At 64.6% G+C, this 13,313-nt stretch overlaps 2 protein-coding genes across 2 annotated transcripts; one reads left to right on the top strand and one right to left on the bottom strand.

Moving 5' to 3' along the window:
• The first annotated feature begins 571 nt into the window (after positions 1-571).
• RUFY4 (RUN and FYVE domain containing 4) lies at positions 572-9,477 on the top strand. The gene is made up of 13 exons (XM_049810617.1): positions 572-648; positions 1,476-1,580; positions 2,618-2,679; positions 3,059-3,165; positions 3,527-3,652; positions 3,931-4,037; positions 4,193-4,336; positions 5,015-6,089; positions 6,168-6,274; positions 6,854-7,000; positions 7,204-7,335; positions 7,418-7,599; positions 9,398-9,477. The coding sequence occupies exons 3-12, from the start codon at positions 2,634-2,636 to the stop codon at positions 7,518-7,520; spliced, it is 2,094 nt and encodes a 697-aa protein (XP_049666574.1). The 5' UTR covers positions 572-648; positions 1,476-1,580; positions 2,618-2,633; the 3' UTR covers positions 7,521-7,599; positions 9,398-9,477.
• LOC126042887 (C-X-C chemokine receptor type 2-like) lies at positions 8,881-12,342 on the bottom strand. The gene is made up of 2 exons (XM_049810629.1): positions 12,101-12,342; positions 8,881-10,253 (listed from the first exon to the last, which is right to left on the bottom strand). The coding sequence occupies exon 2, from the start codon at positions 10,246-10,248 to the stop codon at positions 9,172-9,174; it is 1,077 nt and encodes a 358-aa protein (XP_049666586.1). The 5' UTR covers positions 10,249-10,253; positions 12,101-12,342; the 3' UTR covers positions 8,881-9,171.
• Between the last annotated feature and the right edge of the window lie 971 nt (positions 12,343-13,313).

Below are 13,313 nucleotides of genomic sequence, written 5' to 3'. Positions count from 1 at the left end.
CCCACCCTGGTGAGGGGTGGGCAGGGGCATGACCCCCCCGTGGGTGTCTGGGGTGTCAGGGTCCTGCCTGTGGGGTGCCTGGCACAGGGCAGGCGGCGCTGGCAGGTGGCTGCAACCACAGGCACACGTGCGTGCATGCACACGCGGGTGCCCTCTCAGCCCCATGCCCACGCCTGCCACATGTGTATGGCTCGCACCTACACACGTACCCCTATAGCCATGCACATGCTGCCTGCACATGTGTGCACATGCACACATGCATGCACACATGCATGCACAGGCATACGCATCTCCCATCCGCCACGGTGGGGTGATGCTCCGCCACCCCCCCAACACCCTGCCCACCCCTCCCATCCAATGTGGGGTGCTGTGCTCTGTGCCCACAGCACCACCCACTGCAGGGTGGCATGGGGCAAGAGGGTGCTGGGGAGGCTGGGGGTCACCCTGAGCGAGCACTGCTGCCGGCTCCCCCGTACCCCCCAGCTGCTCACGGGCACCCCGCAGTCCAACACACACACCCCCTGGGAGCTAGGAGGGTGCAGGGAGGCCCAGGCTCCCGCTCAGCATCACTTCCTACTTTCGCTTTGGTGCCGAGCAAAGCCTGGCCTGGGGGAGACGGGTGACCCCCAGGCCCCCCGGGTGGCACAGGTAGGGGCAGCGGGTGCTGCGAGGGGGGGCGCGGCAAGGGGCAGGATGTGGGGGCAGCTGGACATCACTGGGGGTATCTACCAAGCCGGATGGTGGTGGGGAGCAGGATGGCAGTAGGTGTCCATTCCTGGCACTGGGGGGGTGAGCTGGCATCACCCCCAGCCCCCCCCCCCCCCCAAGGAATTTAGTCCTCACCCCAGAAGGAGCCCACAGGACAGGGCTGGCACAGCAAAGAGGGACAGACACCGTGGCTGAGACGGTACTGCTGGGCTCAGGGCCCCCCAGGCACAGATAGCAATGGGGGGGGGGGGCCTTGCCCAGGGTGCCCCAGGAAGAGTTTGCACCCCAGCTCTGGGCATAGTCCCGGGGCGGGGGGGGTGGGGTAGACAGGCTGTGGGCTTTTCTGGGGTGGGCTGCAGCTCCTGGGGGTGGGTCTCTGTGCCCAGGGGCTGTTGTGCATGGGAGAAGGGTGTCTGTGCCAGGGGCAGCTGCTGCCCCAGGGGTGCTGTTGGCTGCTGCTGGCTGGGTATGGGTCCCAGACCCCCTCCCCAAAAACTGCAGGGGGGGTCTCTCAAAGCATTCCCAAGCTCCATTCCCATGGGAGGGCATCAGGGTCCCCCCCATGGCTGGCACTGTGCTTCCCCCCTCACCCCCCCCAGGGGCTGCACAGGGGACGAGCCTTGCTGACCTCTTTCCCAAAATTGGCACCCCCCCAAACTGGGGAGCCGGGTGCTGGGGGAGCAAGCTGCAGTGCCTGATGTTATGCGGGGCAGGCAGGGGGTGGCTCCTGCAACCCCCCCAACCTCCCACACTTCCTCCTGGCCAAGGTACAAAAGGAGAAGCAGGCAGGCGCAGTGTGGGCAAGGGGACACGCCAGCAACACCCTGGCACCCAGCAATCACCTTGGGGCACCCCACAGCTCCCTGTCACAGGTAAGGGGCTTCTCTTCTTTGGGGAAACTGAGGCACGGGCAGGGTGGGCAAGCAGGAAGATGGCTTATCCAAGGTCACCCAAGGGCACTGGGACGGGAACCCAGGCATCCGGAGTCCCGTGTCCTGCTCTGCCTGCTGAGCCACTCTGCCATGGCAGGGGGCACAGGGCACTCACGTGTGCTTCGGCATGCCTGAACAAGCTTGTGCACACATGCTTCTGTGAGCACACATGCAGACTGCCATGCATATCCCATGCACACACACGTGTGCTCCCCCAGCCCTGTGCCTAGCCACCACCCTCGGTGACAAGCCCTGGACCTGCCACCTTTGTGGGCACTGTCCCTTGCCCTGTCCCCAGGGTGCCACCCGCTGCCCCCCAAAACCACCCCACTGCACTATGCCCCCAGCCTCCCACCCCATGCCCACAACACCCCCAAACCCCATGCCAGCCCCACAGGCAGCATACTGTGCCAGGGGGCTTTGCCTGGGGGGGATCTCAGTTTGAGGGGGGCTGCATATCAGGGGCTGTGTGCCCATCCTCCCTGCCACCTCCAGGAGCACCCCACACTGTTCATGGTGTGAGTGAGGGAAGCGAGAGCAGAAGCAAAGGCAGCGCTTCCCCAGCACCAAACCCACATCCTGAATCCTGGGGGATGGGGACAAGGACAAGGACAAGGACAGGGACACACGGGGCGGGGGGGGGGGGGGGGGGCTCAGCTGCAGGACGCCCCCCAAGGAATGAGGGCAGAGGCTGGGCACAACATGGGGACAGAGCCAGGGGGTATTTTGGGACAGGGCACATGGACAACTAAGGGATATGGGATGGGGCACCTTTGCCCACCCCATACCCCCTACCCCATGTAGTGGAGGGATATGGGCAGGGAAAGGGGGTGCTTGAGCCCACCCCCTCTCACCTTAACAGCTGGCAGCTCTGGGGTGCAACTGGAGGGGGCAGACCCTCTCCTTGGGGCAGAGAGTTTGGGGGTGCCAGCTGGGTGCCAGCCTGGCACCTCTCATCGCTGCCCCTGCCTTTGCAGACCCCTGGGTACAGCCATGGCAGGGGACGGGGAGCTCAACCGCATCATCAAGGACCTGCAGAGTAAGTGCGCCAGCCCGTCCCCTGCCAGCATGTCCCTTGCATGGCACATCTCACCCTGGCCATGCCGGGTCACTCCTCGCACCCAGCCCGTGGGCAGCAGCGGGGTGCACTGCTGGGGGTGCTCCAGAGCATCCCAGTGCCAACTCTGCCACTGCTGCCTGCTCCTGTCCTCGCTGCCAGCCCCAGGTGACCGCCAGTGCCTGGCAGATACCTGTGCCCCTCGCTCCCCCTGCTCCCCCATTTCATCCCAGGGCAGGTTCCTCTTTCACCCACTGGCAGAAATCCCCGGGCTGGGAGGCAGTGGGGAGGAGGGGTGGGATGGGGCAGGGTGCCTGCTGCCAGGGCAGGGCCTTGCCAGCTCAGCCCTACCATCCCTCAGAGACCGTAGGCGAGCTGAACCACGGCTACCGCGAGCAGAACTTGCCAGTGACGGATGGGAGCCGGGAGCTGCACAGCCTCTGTGCCCAGCTGGAGTTCCTCCTCCAGGTATCACCGCTTCTCTGTCCCCACCGCTCCCTGCCTCAGTTTCCCCTGGGGTGCAGCTCCAAGCAGAGGGGATCCCACACCAGCCATTTTGGGGGGGTGGGATGACCCCAGCCAGCATTGTCCAGCCCTGGCCGTCCCCAGCCATGCAGGCACCCAGACCAGGCTCACCCACATCCACATGTGTAATTGCACGTGCTGCAAAAGGGAAACTGAGGCATGGAGCCAGCAAAAAGGGGACAGTCAGGGGACACTGGGACCCACACTGCTGGGGGAGCTGGCTGGATCCCAGCCCCACAGGGGACAGGCTGGGGTGACAGGGGACACCCCCAAACAAGCAAGCCCAAGTTTGTGTCTCTGCCAGTTCGACCTCAAGGAGAGGAGGAGCTTCTTCGGGCAGCGCAAGGACTATTGGGACTTCTTGTGCCAAGGCCTGGCGCAACGTCGGCAAGAGCATGAGGGCATTCGCTTTGTCACCTCCCTGGACAAGGTGGGCACAGGCTGGCGCGGGGCCTGGGGGCTCACGCACGCACACGTGTGCACGCTTCTGCTTGTTTGTGGGTGCACACACACTTGTATATGGGCACACACTCACCTGGGCACCGAGGATTCACCCACCAGCACTATAAAGTGTTTTCTCCCCTCTGGGGTCCCCACTGCCCCCCAACCCTGGCCCTGGGAACCCCCTTCCCCCCCGCATGGGCTAGGGGGGAGATATGGGGGGGGCAGACTGGCATGGCAGGCCTGGATAACCCCCTCTCCCCCCAGCTGAAGACCCCCGTGGGCAGGGGCCGAGCCTTCCTGCGGTACTGCCTGGTGCACCGGCAGCTGGCAGAGTCCCTGCAGCTCTGCCTCCTCAACCCCGAGATCCTCTGGTGAGAGCAGGGTGCACAGGGAGGGGGTGCTCACAGTGGCAGGGGGCATTGCCTGGGTGGCCAGTGCCTGGCAGCACCCAGTTGGCAAGGGTGCTGCAGGCACATGTGCCTGCCCAGGGTGCATAGGGGTGCGTGAACCCGTTTTGTGGTTGCAGCGAGTGGTACTACGCTCGCAGCCCCTTCCTGAGCCCCCGGCGCCGGGCAGAGATCCTGGGCATCCTCTATGAGCTGGACGGCGTCACCTTCCACCTGGCCCTGCACAGAGCTGACCTGGACACCGCCTGGCCCATGTTCTCCGAGTGAGCCTAGAGATGCAGGGGGCACTGGGGGCATTGGGGGCACCGGCAGTTCCACAGGCATCAGGCGTATCAGGGGGCACCAGGGGCTCAGCATGGCAGAGCAGCACACAGGCATTGCCCCACTGCCCCGGACCCCACATGGAATCCTCCACACGTGGCCCCAGGCAGGCACAGATACCCGTGCCAGCATACACACCATGCCCATGCCTGCAAACATGCCACCTGTGCATGCACACACACACCACTGTCCTCTGCCAAGTATGTGCCCAGGCACAGGTCTGCTGCAACATCATGTGTGTGTGTGTGTGTGCACCCTTGCCTCCGGGCACGCCTGCAGGGGTGTCTGCACTTGTGGACAAAGTCGCTCATCCAGCACACTCACTGCTGTTCTGCAGCTCATGTGCTAATGGGCACACGCTGCCACAAGCACACATGCAGCACCCAGTTCCCCCCTGCAACCACCACAGGGGTCTCTGGGTGCCACCTGCTCCATGGGTGCCCAGGCTGGTGGCACCAGCATCCCTGGTCCCCTGTCACCAGGTGCCACCCGGTGTCACCAGCCCTGCTGCCCTCTCCAATCCCAAAGCTGGCTGTGTCCAGGGAGCCCTGAGGGAGGGTGGCGGTGCCTTGCTCACCCTAGGGGTGACGTGGTGGCCCTGAGCCCCGTGTCCCCTCTAGGACACTGGTACGACCCAGCCCAATGGCCAGGAGCAGTCCGGCAAAGATGGCCCCACAGAGAGACGATACTGGCACCGGGGTGTATGGATGGCCCGATGGCATCGCCCATCCCATCGTGGCACCCCATGGGGTGCCAAACCACCCATGCCCACCCACCTTGGCTGCCCTGCGTGAGAGGGGTGTAGAGGTGAAGGATGTGGAGGGGGATGTGGAGGACGTGAAGGTGAAGAAGAATGTGGAAGAAGAGGATGGAGAGGAGGTAGAGAAGGATGAGGACAAGGAGGATGAGGAGGAGGTGGAGAACGTGGAGGTGGACGTGGAGGACGTGGAGGTGGAGGAGGATGTGGAAGAGGAGGATGAAGAGGAGCTGGAGGATAAGAAGGAGACAGAGAACGTGGATGGAGAGGAGCTGGAGGACGCACATGGCTCTGGCAAAGCATCCCAGCCCAATGGTGACGGGGAGCCTGGCACGTTCCCACTGCCCAGCACGGGGTTTCTGCTGGGCTCCCCGCCACCAGCGCCCGAGGAGCCAGACGGGACACAGGCGTCCCTGCAGGCACTGGTGTCCCAGCTGCAGACTGAGCTGGGGCAGCGGGAGGCGGCATTGCGGGCGCTGGCGGCCCGGCTGGCACGGGAGCAGCGGCGGCACCGGCGGCGGGAGGAGGGCAGCGCCCGGTGGGCCCAGCTGCGGGCACGCGAGGCCGAGGCGCTGCGGGAAACCAACGCCTTCCTGGGGCAGGCGCTGGCGGCGGCGGTGGCAGCAGGGGGCCCGGGGGCACTGGCGCGGGCACAGGAGGAAGCACGGGTCTGGCGGGAGGCGGCAGAGGAGCGGGGTGCCCGGCTGGCCGGGGCGCTGGCGGAGGCGGCGGCATTGGCCTCACGCCTGCGGGACTGCCAGGCGGCGCTGGCAGCGGCGGGACGGACGGACGCGCTGGAGGATGCCGGTGCCCTGGACAAGGTGGCCGCTGTGGAGGAGGTGCTGCGGCGGGCGCTGGAGCTGGCCTGCGGCCCCCAGGAGCCCCCGCTGGACCCCCAGGCAGAGGGAGAGCCCGGCACAGCCACCAGCATGGCCATGGTATGGGCAAGCCCAAGGGGACGCCAAGGTGAGGCGGGGGGTTGGGGGGGCCAGGGCTGAGCCCCCGCTCTCCCACAGCGCTTGGCCACCCTGGCTGCTGCGGCACGGGAAGACGCCTGGCAGGGCCGGCAGCAGCTCCAGGCCCAGCGTCAGGAGGTGGCACGGCTGCAGGAGCAGCTCAGCAGGTCGGGCAGGGACTCCCCACTGCCACCACCCCACAGTCACCTCCCATCTCCACCCATCACAGGGTTTTCCCTGGGACCTCCCACGATGCCCCACTTGGACCCAGGGGAGCAGCACCTGGGGATGGGCAAGGGAAGGGAGGGAAGGATTTGGGCACAGAGGGCTGGAGGGAGGCATCAATCTGGGGACTGATAGGTTGGTGGAGGGGTGGGTGGGCAGAGGGATGGAAGAAGTAATTCGGGGCGAGTAGATGGATGGAGGGATGAATTTGGAGTAAGTTGATGAGTGGGTGCACAGAAGGAGGGAAGGATGAATTTGGGGTGAGTGGATGGGTGGGCCGAAGGCCAGAGGGATGGGTGTGAGGAAGGCAGATGAACAGCTGGGAAACGGATGGGTGGCTGGCCCGGCAGATGGCAAGGTGGCTGTGGGGATGGGCAGCCAGCTTGGGGATGGATGGGGAGCAGACAGAGGGAGGGAGGGAGGGAGGGAGGGAGGGAGGGATAGATGGATGCATGGATTGATGGATGGAGAGACGACCAGCTGAGGGACAGCAGGACCATCTCCCCACTGCCCCGTGCCAGGGCTCGGCAGGATGGCGAGCGCTGGGCATCGGCGCTGCAGCGGGCGCAGAGGGAGGCCCTGGAGCGGGAGGCCACACGCGGCGCCGAACAGGCACGGCAGCAGGAGCTCATCCGTGACATGAAGGGGCGGCTGCTGGAGCTGCTGCGGTGAGAGCCCCAGGGACCCCTCCGGTGTGGGACCATGCACGGGTGGGAGGGGTCCAAGGAAGAGGGCACCAGAGCCCTGGTGAATCCCACTCACCACCTCAGGAGACTTAGGTGCCCACCTTGGGTCTGGGGTGCCAGGGCATGCTCCTGGACCCCCACCACCGGGTATGCCCCTTCCAGGGCTGACCTGTCCCCTCCCGCAGGGAGAAGGATGCCCTGTGGCAGAAGACGGAGGGCATCGACACCCCGATGCCCAGCCCGGCGCCCCGTGATGGAGGGCTCTGCGCCCGATGCCACAAGGATTTCCGCCTCCTCTCCCGGCGGTACAACTGCAGGTGGGTTACGGGGGGGGGCACCGGAGGTGGCGCCCACATGGCACCGGGATGGCACGGCTCTCACCGCCTGCTCTCTTGGCAGGCTGTGCCAGGGCAAGGTGTGCCACACGTGCTCCGTGGACGTGGGCAAGCAGGGGCGCTGCTGCCTGCTTTGCTACCAGCAAAGGCACCCGCAGGCTACATGAGCTGGGACTGCAGCCCTCACAGCGTGCCTGGGACAACCCCTGCCTTGGCTGCTTCCTTTCGGACTTAGCAGGGACTCAGGTATCTGGGGCCTGCAGGCAGGTCCTGCTGCCTGACATTTCGGATTTGAGCTGTGTCTTTCTTGTGGCTGGTCCACAGAGAGGAAAACAATCCGCTCCTGCTACCCCTGTGGCTCCCGTGTCGTCTATCAGTTGTCACCGGACTGACCCCCCCAGGCTGGGTGCGGGGTGGGGGAATGCCAGTATGGGGGTGTCCGAACCCTCCTGAGGGGGAACTGTGCCTGTAAGGGGTGTCCCAGCTGCAGCCAGGCTGAGCCACGATCTGCCCCGTCCTGCAGCAGGGAGGCAGCAGCAGGCAGGGGAGACGGCTCTTGGCCAACAGCCCCGGCTTCCTGCCAGGCTGCGAGGAACCACTTGGGCAAGAGGTTTCCCAGATGCAAAGGTGATGGGCTGTCCCTGCCCAGCACCACCGGTGACCCTGCCCAGCCTTGGGTCCCCAGGGCTCCCCACCTGGGTGCCAAGGGACCCCCGTACCCACCCACGAGCCAGCACAAGGCTGGCACCCACTGCTGCCCCCGTGGTTAAGGACCCCCAGGGGCCTGGATCAGGGGTGATGCAGGAGCAGTACAGGAACCCCATGGAGAGAAGCTTGGGTGCGTTGGGGCAGGCACCCCGATGCTTGGCACACAGGGTGGCAGGAGGGACCCCAACAGGGTCATAGCCCCTCTTCAGCCCCTCTGCCCCACTCTGGTTCCATCCCCAGTTGCCCAAGCCGGGGCGGAAATGTCCCGGTTGTGTAAGGGACAGGTTTCCAGCCCTTTGCGCAATGATGTCCTGGCACTGCAGCATCGGGGGGGCAGGGGGTGCCTTGGGTGCTGGCACCCTTCAGGCAGGGGTCACAGGGCTGGCTTGGTGTCAGCGAGGGGCTGCCCAGTGATCTTGCAGTGATTTGCTCCACTGGGGCTCAGATTGGGGTTGGGAAGGGGGTGACTTTGTCCCCAGGTGGGACAGATGCCTCATCAAGACCCCCACACCAGGGAAGCACCAGGACCTGGCTGGGTGGCTACAGGGAGTGAGACTCGGGTTTGGGTCCCCTCTGTGTACACACAGGATGCCAAACCTTCTGCAATAGCTTCTTGGGAAACAGCTTTTCCCTGGCCTGGAAGCAGGGTTACCCACACCCTGCCAGGCTCAGCCGGCACCACCGCTTTGGCACTGAGATGGGGAGCTCAGGACCCACCATCCCCAGAGATGTGCCCTGGCCCTGGCCCGCCATCTCCCTCCCCATGGCAAAGAGGAGCCAGATATGGGTGACCAACCCGCCAACTCCTTTATTGCTGGATGGCTGTTGGCCACGAACACCGTCCCCACAGCAAGGGCACGGAATCCCTGAAGTCACAGGCTCTGCCCCACGGAGTGGGGAGGGTAGGCGGCACTTGGCATAGCTCCCCTGGCAATGGTGTCCTACCCCCTCGCTGCCTAAGCCCCCTTCCAGACGGGGTCCAGCATCCAGTGGTGGCCCTGCCCATCCCTGTGGCATCACCACCTGCATCCCAGGGGCTCGACAAAAATGCTGGGGTGTGTGGGTTGCTGGGACCTGCTGGGAGCTGCAAGGGTCAGGTCCCCACAGGGCTCAGAGGGTGGTGGAGGTGTTGCCAGAGGTGGAGGCGTAGGAGGCATGGCCATAGCGGGCCACAGCATCCTTGCTGATGAGCCCACGCTGTGCCAGGATCTTGAGGAAGCTGTTGCGAAACTTCTGCCCGATGAAGGCATAGATGATGGGGTTGATGCAGCTGTGGGCAAAGCCCAGGACCTGTGTGACAGAGAGGGCCGTGTCGATGCTGTTCCTCCTCTCGCAGGTCTCAGCGATGGCCCGTGTCCTCATGAGGGTGTCGCTCACCAACGTGATGTTGTAGGGCAACCAGCAGATGAGGAAGACTAGCACCACAGCGAAGATGACCTTCATTGCCCGCTGCTTCTGGGCATTCTTAGTCTGCAGGAGGGTGTGGATGGTGACGCCATAGCAGAAGAGCATCACCAGGAGGGGCAGGGCGAAGCCGAAGGTCTGCGGCAGGACCCGCAGCACCACGCGCCACTTGGCAGTGTCCTCACCACCGATGCGCTCATAGCACACGGTACCGTTGCTGGGTGAGGGGAAAGCCTCACGGAACAGCAACACGGGCAGGGAAAGCAACACGGAGAAGACCCAGATGCCCAAGCAGACAAACTTCACCCAGTGCCTCTTCTCAGTGGCAGCCCGGGTGGCGTAGACGATAGCCAGGTAGCGGTCCACGCTGATGCAGGCCAGCAGCAGGATGCCGCTGTAGAAGTTGGCCTCCTGCAGCACAGAGATGGCTTTGCACATCACAGTGCCAAAGACCCACTCGTGGGCTCGGTAGGCAGCCCAGAGTGGCAGGCTGAGGGCAAAGAGCAGGTCCGCCACGGCCAGGTTGAGCAGGTAGACATCGGTGACGGAGCGGTTGGTGTGGCTGGAGGTCACCACCAGCACCACCAGGCCATTCCCCACCACGCTGAGGATGAAGACGAGGCAGTAGATCACCACCACCAGGTACTTGTTGAGGACAGAGCCATCGGGCCGGCATGGGGCAGAGGAGATAGCGGTGCCAGGCATGGCCGTGCTATAGTCATAGGTGTAGTTGTAGAGGGAGAAGAGGTTGGACAAATCCCCGCTGAAGGAGAAGGAATCCATTTTGCCTGGGGAGCACAGAGCAGCATGAGTGTGGGGTGGGAGGGTGGTGTGGGCCAGGGGTGACAGCATCTCTGGGTCCTGTGCTCTCGATTGCCACTCAGGTCCCCTCCCAACCAGTGGGCAGCCCCCCTCAATCACTCACTGTGCCCCGTGTCCACATTGTGCCAGGTAATGGGCAGTGTTGCAGGTGGACACTGTCCTGCACACGTCCCCTTGTACAACACCCCCAGCACCTCTCGGTCTGCTCCATTTCATCCCAACCCTGTCCCTTCCCTGTCCTCCATGGAGGAAGGGGGTCCCCCATGGACCAGCCACCTCTTCTCGGGTTGGGGGGCTCCTATATCAATGCAGCATCACATCCTTCCAGGAGACATCTAGGACACCTAGCCCCTCCAGCATCCCTGGGTCCCCCTGGTTTGTGTGGGTCCTTCAGAAGCCTCTGAGCTATTGGGCATCTCAGGGCCCCTGGGGCACCTCCAAAGTCCTCTGAGCACCTCTGGATCCCTCCAGCCTGTCCATCCCCTCAAGCATTGCTGCTGAGCCACCCCTCCTGCCGCCCCAGGCAGCAGCGAGGTTGCTGTCACAGTGCCCAGGGCAGGCGGCACTTGAGAAGGTCTGAAGGTGGTTTCATGCCCTTCTTCCCCTCCCCGTCTTGTCCCTGTGTGAGCAGTTTCACCCCCTGGACGGAAAGATGTGTCACCCTTTGCAGGCAGCTTTGGAAATATTTCACATCTCTGGTTTTCCTGTTGCTCAGCTGGGTGCTGCCGAGCATCCCCATGTCCCCTGTGCTTGGCCACGATGGGGAAATGACAGGTGACAGTCGCTCTTCCTGCCTCCTCACATGTAGGACACCCTGCTCTGTCCCTGCCTCCCCAAAGACCATTGGGTTTCAGCCTTCTCCCGATATGGATACGGACACTCATTTCACTCCAGTTTCACCGCTCTGTGCCGTTTCTCAATCCCCAAGCCCCTCCAGGACTTGGCAATGCCAGAGCTGCTTGGGGATGCTGAGCCCCCACGGTGCTGGCAGGTCCCCAGCCCCGAGCTGGCCCCGTTTGAACCCAAACCCTTCCTGGGACAAACTTTCCCCTTCTGTCCAGTGGGAATTCCCTGCTGCAGCTGGGCTGGTGCCCCTGCCCAGAAAAATCCCTCGCTGACTCTGCTGGCCCTGCTCCTGCGGTGATCCCAGGATGGTGATCCTGGGATGGTGATGCCCCACCATCTCAAAGGACCATAGCCGGGGACACTGCCAGTCCCAATGGGGAGAGGTCCCCCTGAGCAGGGCCACTGGAGGCTCGGGGCAGAGCCGGACATCAGCACTTCCCCTCGGTCTATTTTTGGCTGCTTTTTTCTGCCTCCCCACTCCAAAATCCCAGCAGTTCCTCCAGGACTGGGTATCCCCTACCTGCGGGTACCCTGCAGCTGGCCTGGCTGGGGGAATAAGCAGCACCCCATTTCCCCTCCTGACCCTGGAAGGGCTGGGGGACACTGGGGTGGCCCTGGAGGTCCCCAGGGGGAGGAAGGAGGGGACGCTCCATGGAAAAGCACCCTCCCGGCTCATTGCTGTGCGAGGAAATGGGAGCGGGCGCTTCCCCCCTAGGGCATCCATGGCCAATGTCCCTGGGGACTGCGCGGGGTCTGCACCCCGGATGAGCCCCAAGCACAGCCCTTGGTGCCCCCACCCGCCACCTCCCACTCCCCCTGCACCAGGCAGCCCCTCGGGCAGCCACTGCCACCCGCCTCAGTCCCCAGCCCAGTCCGCTCCACAGGTGAGGGGGCTCAGCTGGGTGCTGGGGGGCCGGCACAGCCCAAGAAAAGTCCCGATCTCCAGTGGAGCACCACAGGGACTCACCGCTCGCTGCTCTTGCTGTCCTCCCAAATCTGGGGTCTTCTCCCCGTCCCGAGCCGGTTCTCACTGGGAAGCACCCAGGCACAGAGACAAATCCAGGCGACACCCCCAAAGGGCTCCGGTGCAGAGCGTGGCGGGATGTGGGGCAGCACCAGGCGCGGGGGTCCCACCAGGCCAGCAGGACAGTCCCTCACCTGCACCCACTGCCGTGCCGCCTCCTGGCACCCCTTCCCTCCGCTGCCCGCTTTATGCTGCCCAGGGAGGAAGCGAGGTTGCAAAACCTTCTCCCAGCCTGAAGGGGAAGTGGCAGCCAGAAGGGACCCTTCCTCAGCCCCCCCAGGATGCCTTCCCCAGGGCCCTGGGGAGCCCGCAGCCCCCCCCCACCCTCTTGCCCCAGGGTGTCCCAGGCCACCTGGCAGCAGGTGACACTGGGACATACCCAGGGGTGCATCGCCCCCCCTGTAGTGATGCACCCCAGGGGTCTCCAGCCAGGGGTCCCCAATTTGTCTCCTGGCCCCCAGTAGATGCAGGGCTCCTCTTCGAGGCCTCCCCGAAGAGCCCCCCCCCCCCCCCCGGATGGTGGAGGCCCTCCGAGACCATGGGGGTTTGGTGGGCAGAGACACGGCAGGGCTCCGTGCCTCAGTTTCCCCATTGATAGAGCGGGGGTGGGCGCTGGGGCTTTGGGGGGTGTAGGGACACTGCGGGGACAGCTTGCTTCCTGTTGGGGGGTGCTGCGGGGAATGCCCCCCAGACTGGACCCCCATGTCCCTCCCACCCTGTCTGCCAAGCCAAGCCTAGCCGTGCTGCCAGGCAGAGCCATGCCCCCATACCAGCCCCGCAGACTCGGGGGACCCCGTAACCCTGGGGCACCCTGACTCCTCTAAGCACCCCTATTGCCTTTAGGGGAAACCTGCACCCGAGGGCACCCCCCGGGCACCCCTGTCCCTCTGGGGCACCTGCAAACCCTTGGGGCACCCCTATGGTCACGGGTTTGGGGTGCTTGTCAGTCTTAGGGGTACCCCACACTTTTGGGGCACCTCTCTTCCTTGGGGGCACCCGTACAGTTGTGGGGCACTGTCATACGCCTGGGGCATCACCACAGACCCGAGGATGCTCCCGTGGACACCCCCAAAGTTTTGGGCATTCCCCAGCTCCAGGGCACCCTCAGAGCCCCCTAAGGGTGTCCCCATTCCCTGAGGGCACCCCAAACTTTTGG

This window comes from Accipiter gentilis, chromosome 1 (genome assembly GCF_929443795.1).
Source record: "Accipiter gentilis chromosome 1, bAccGen1.1, whole genome shotgun sequence".
Lineage (NCBI taxonomy): Eukaryota > Metazoa > Chordata > Aves > Accipitriformes > Accipitridae > Astur > Astur gentilis.
Note: the sequence above shows the minus strand (reverse complement) of the source record. Positions and strands in the feature narration are given on the sequence as shown.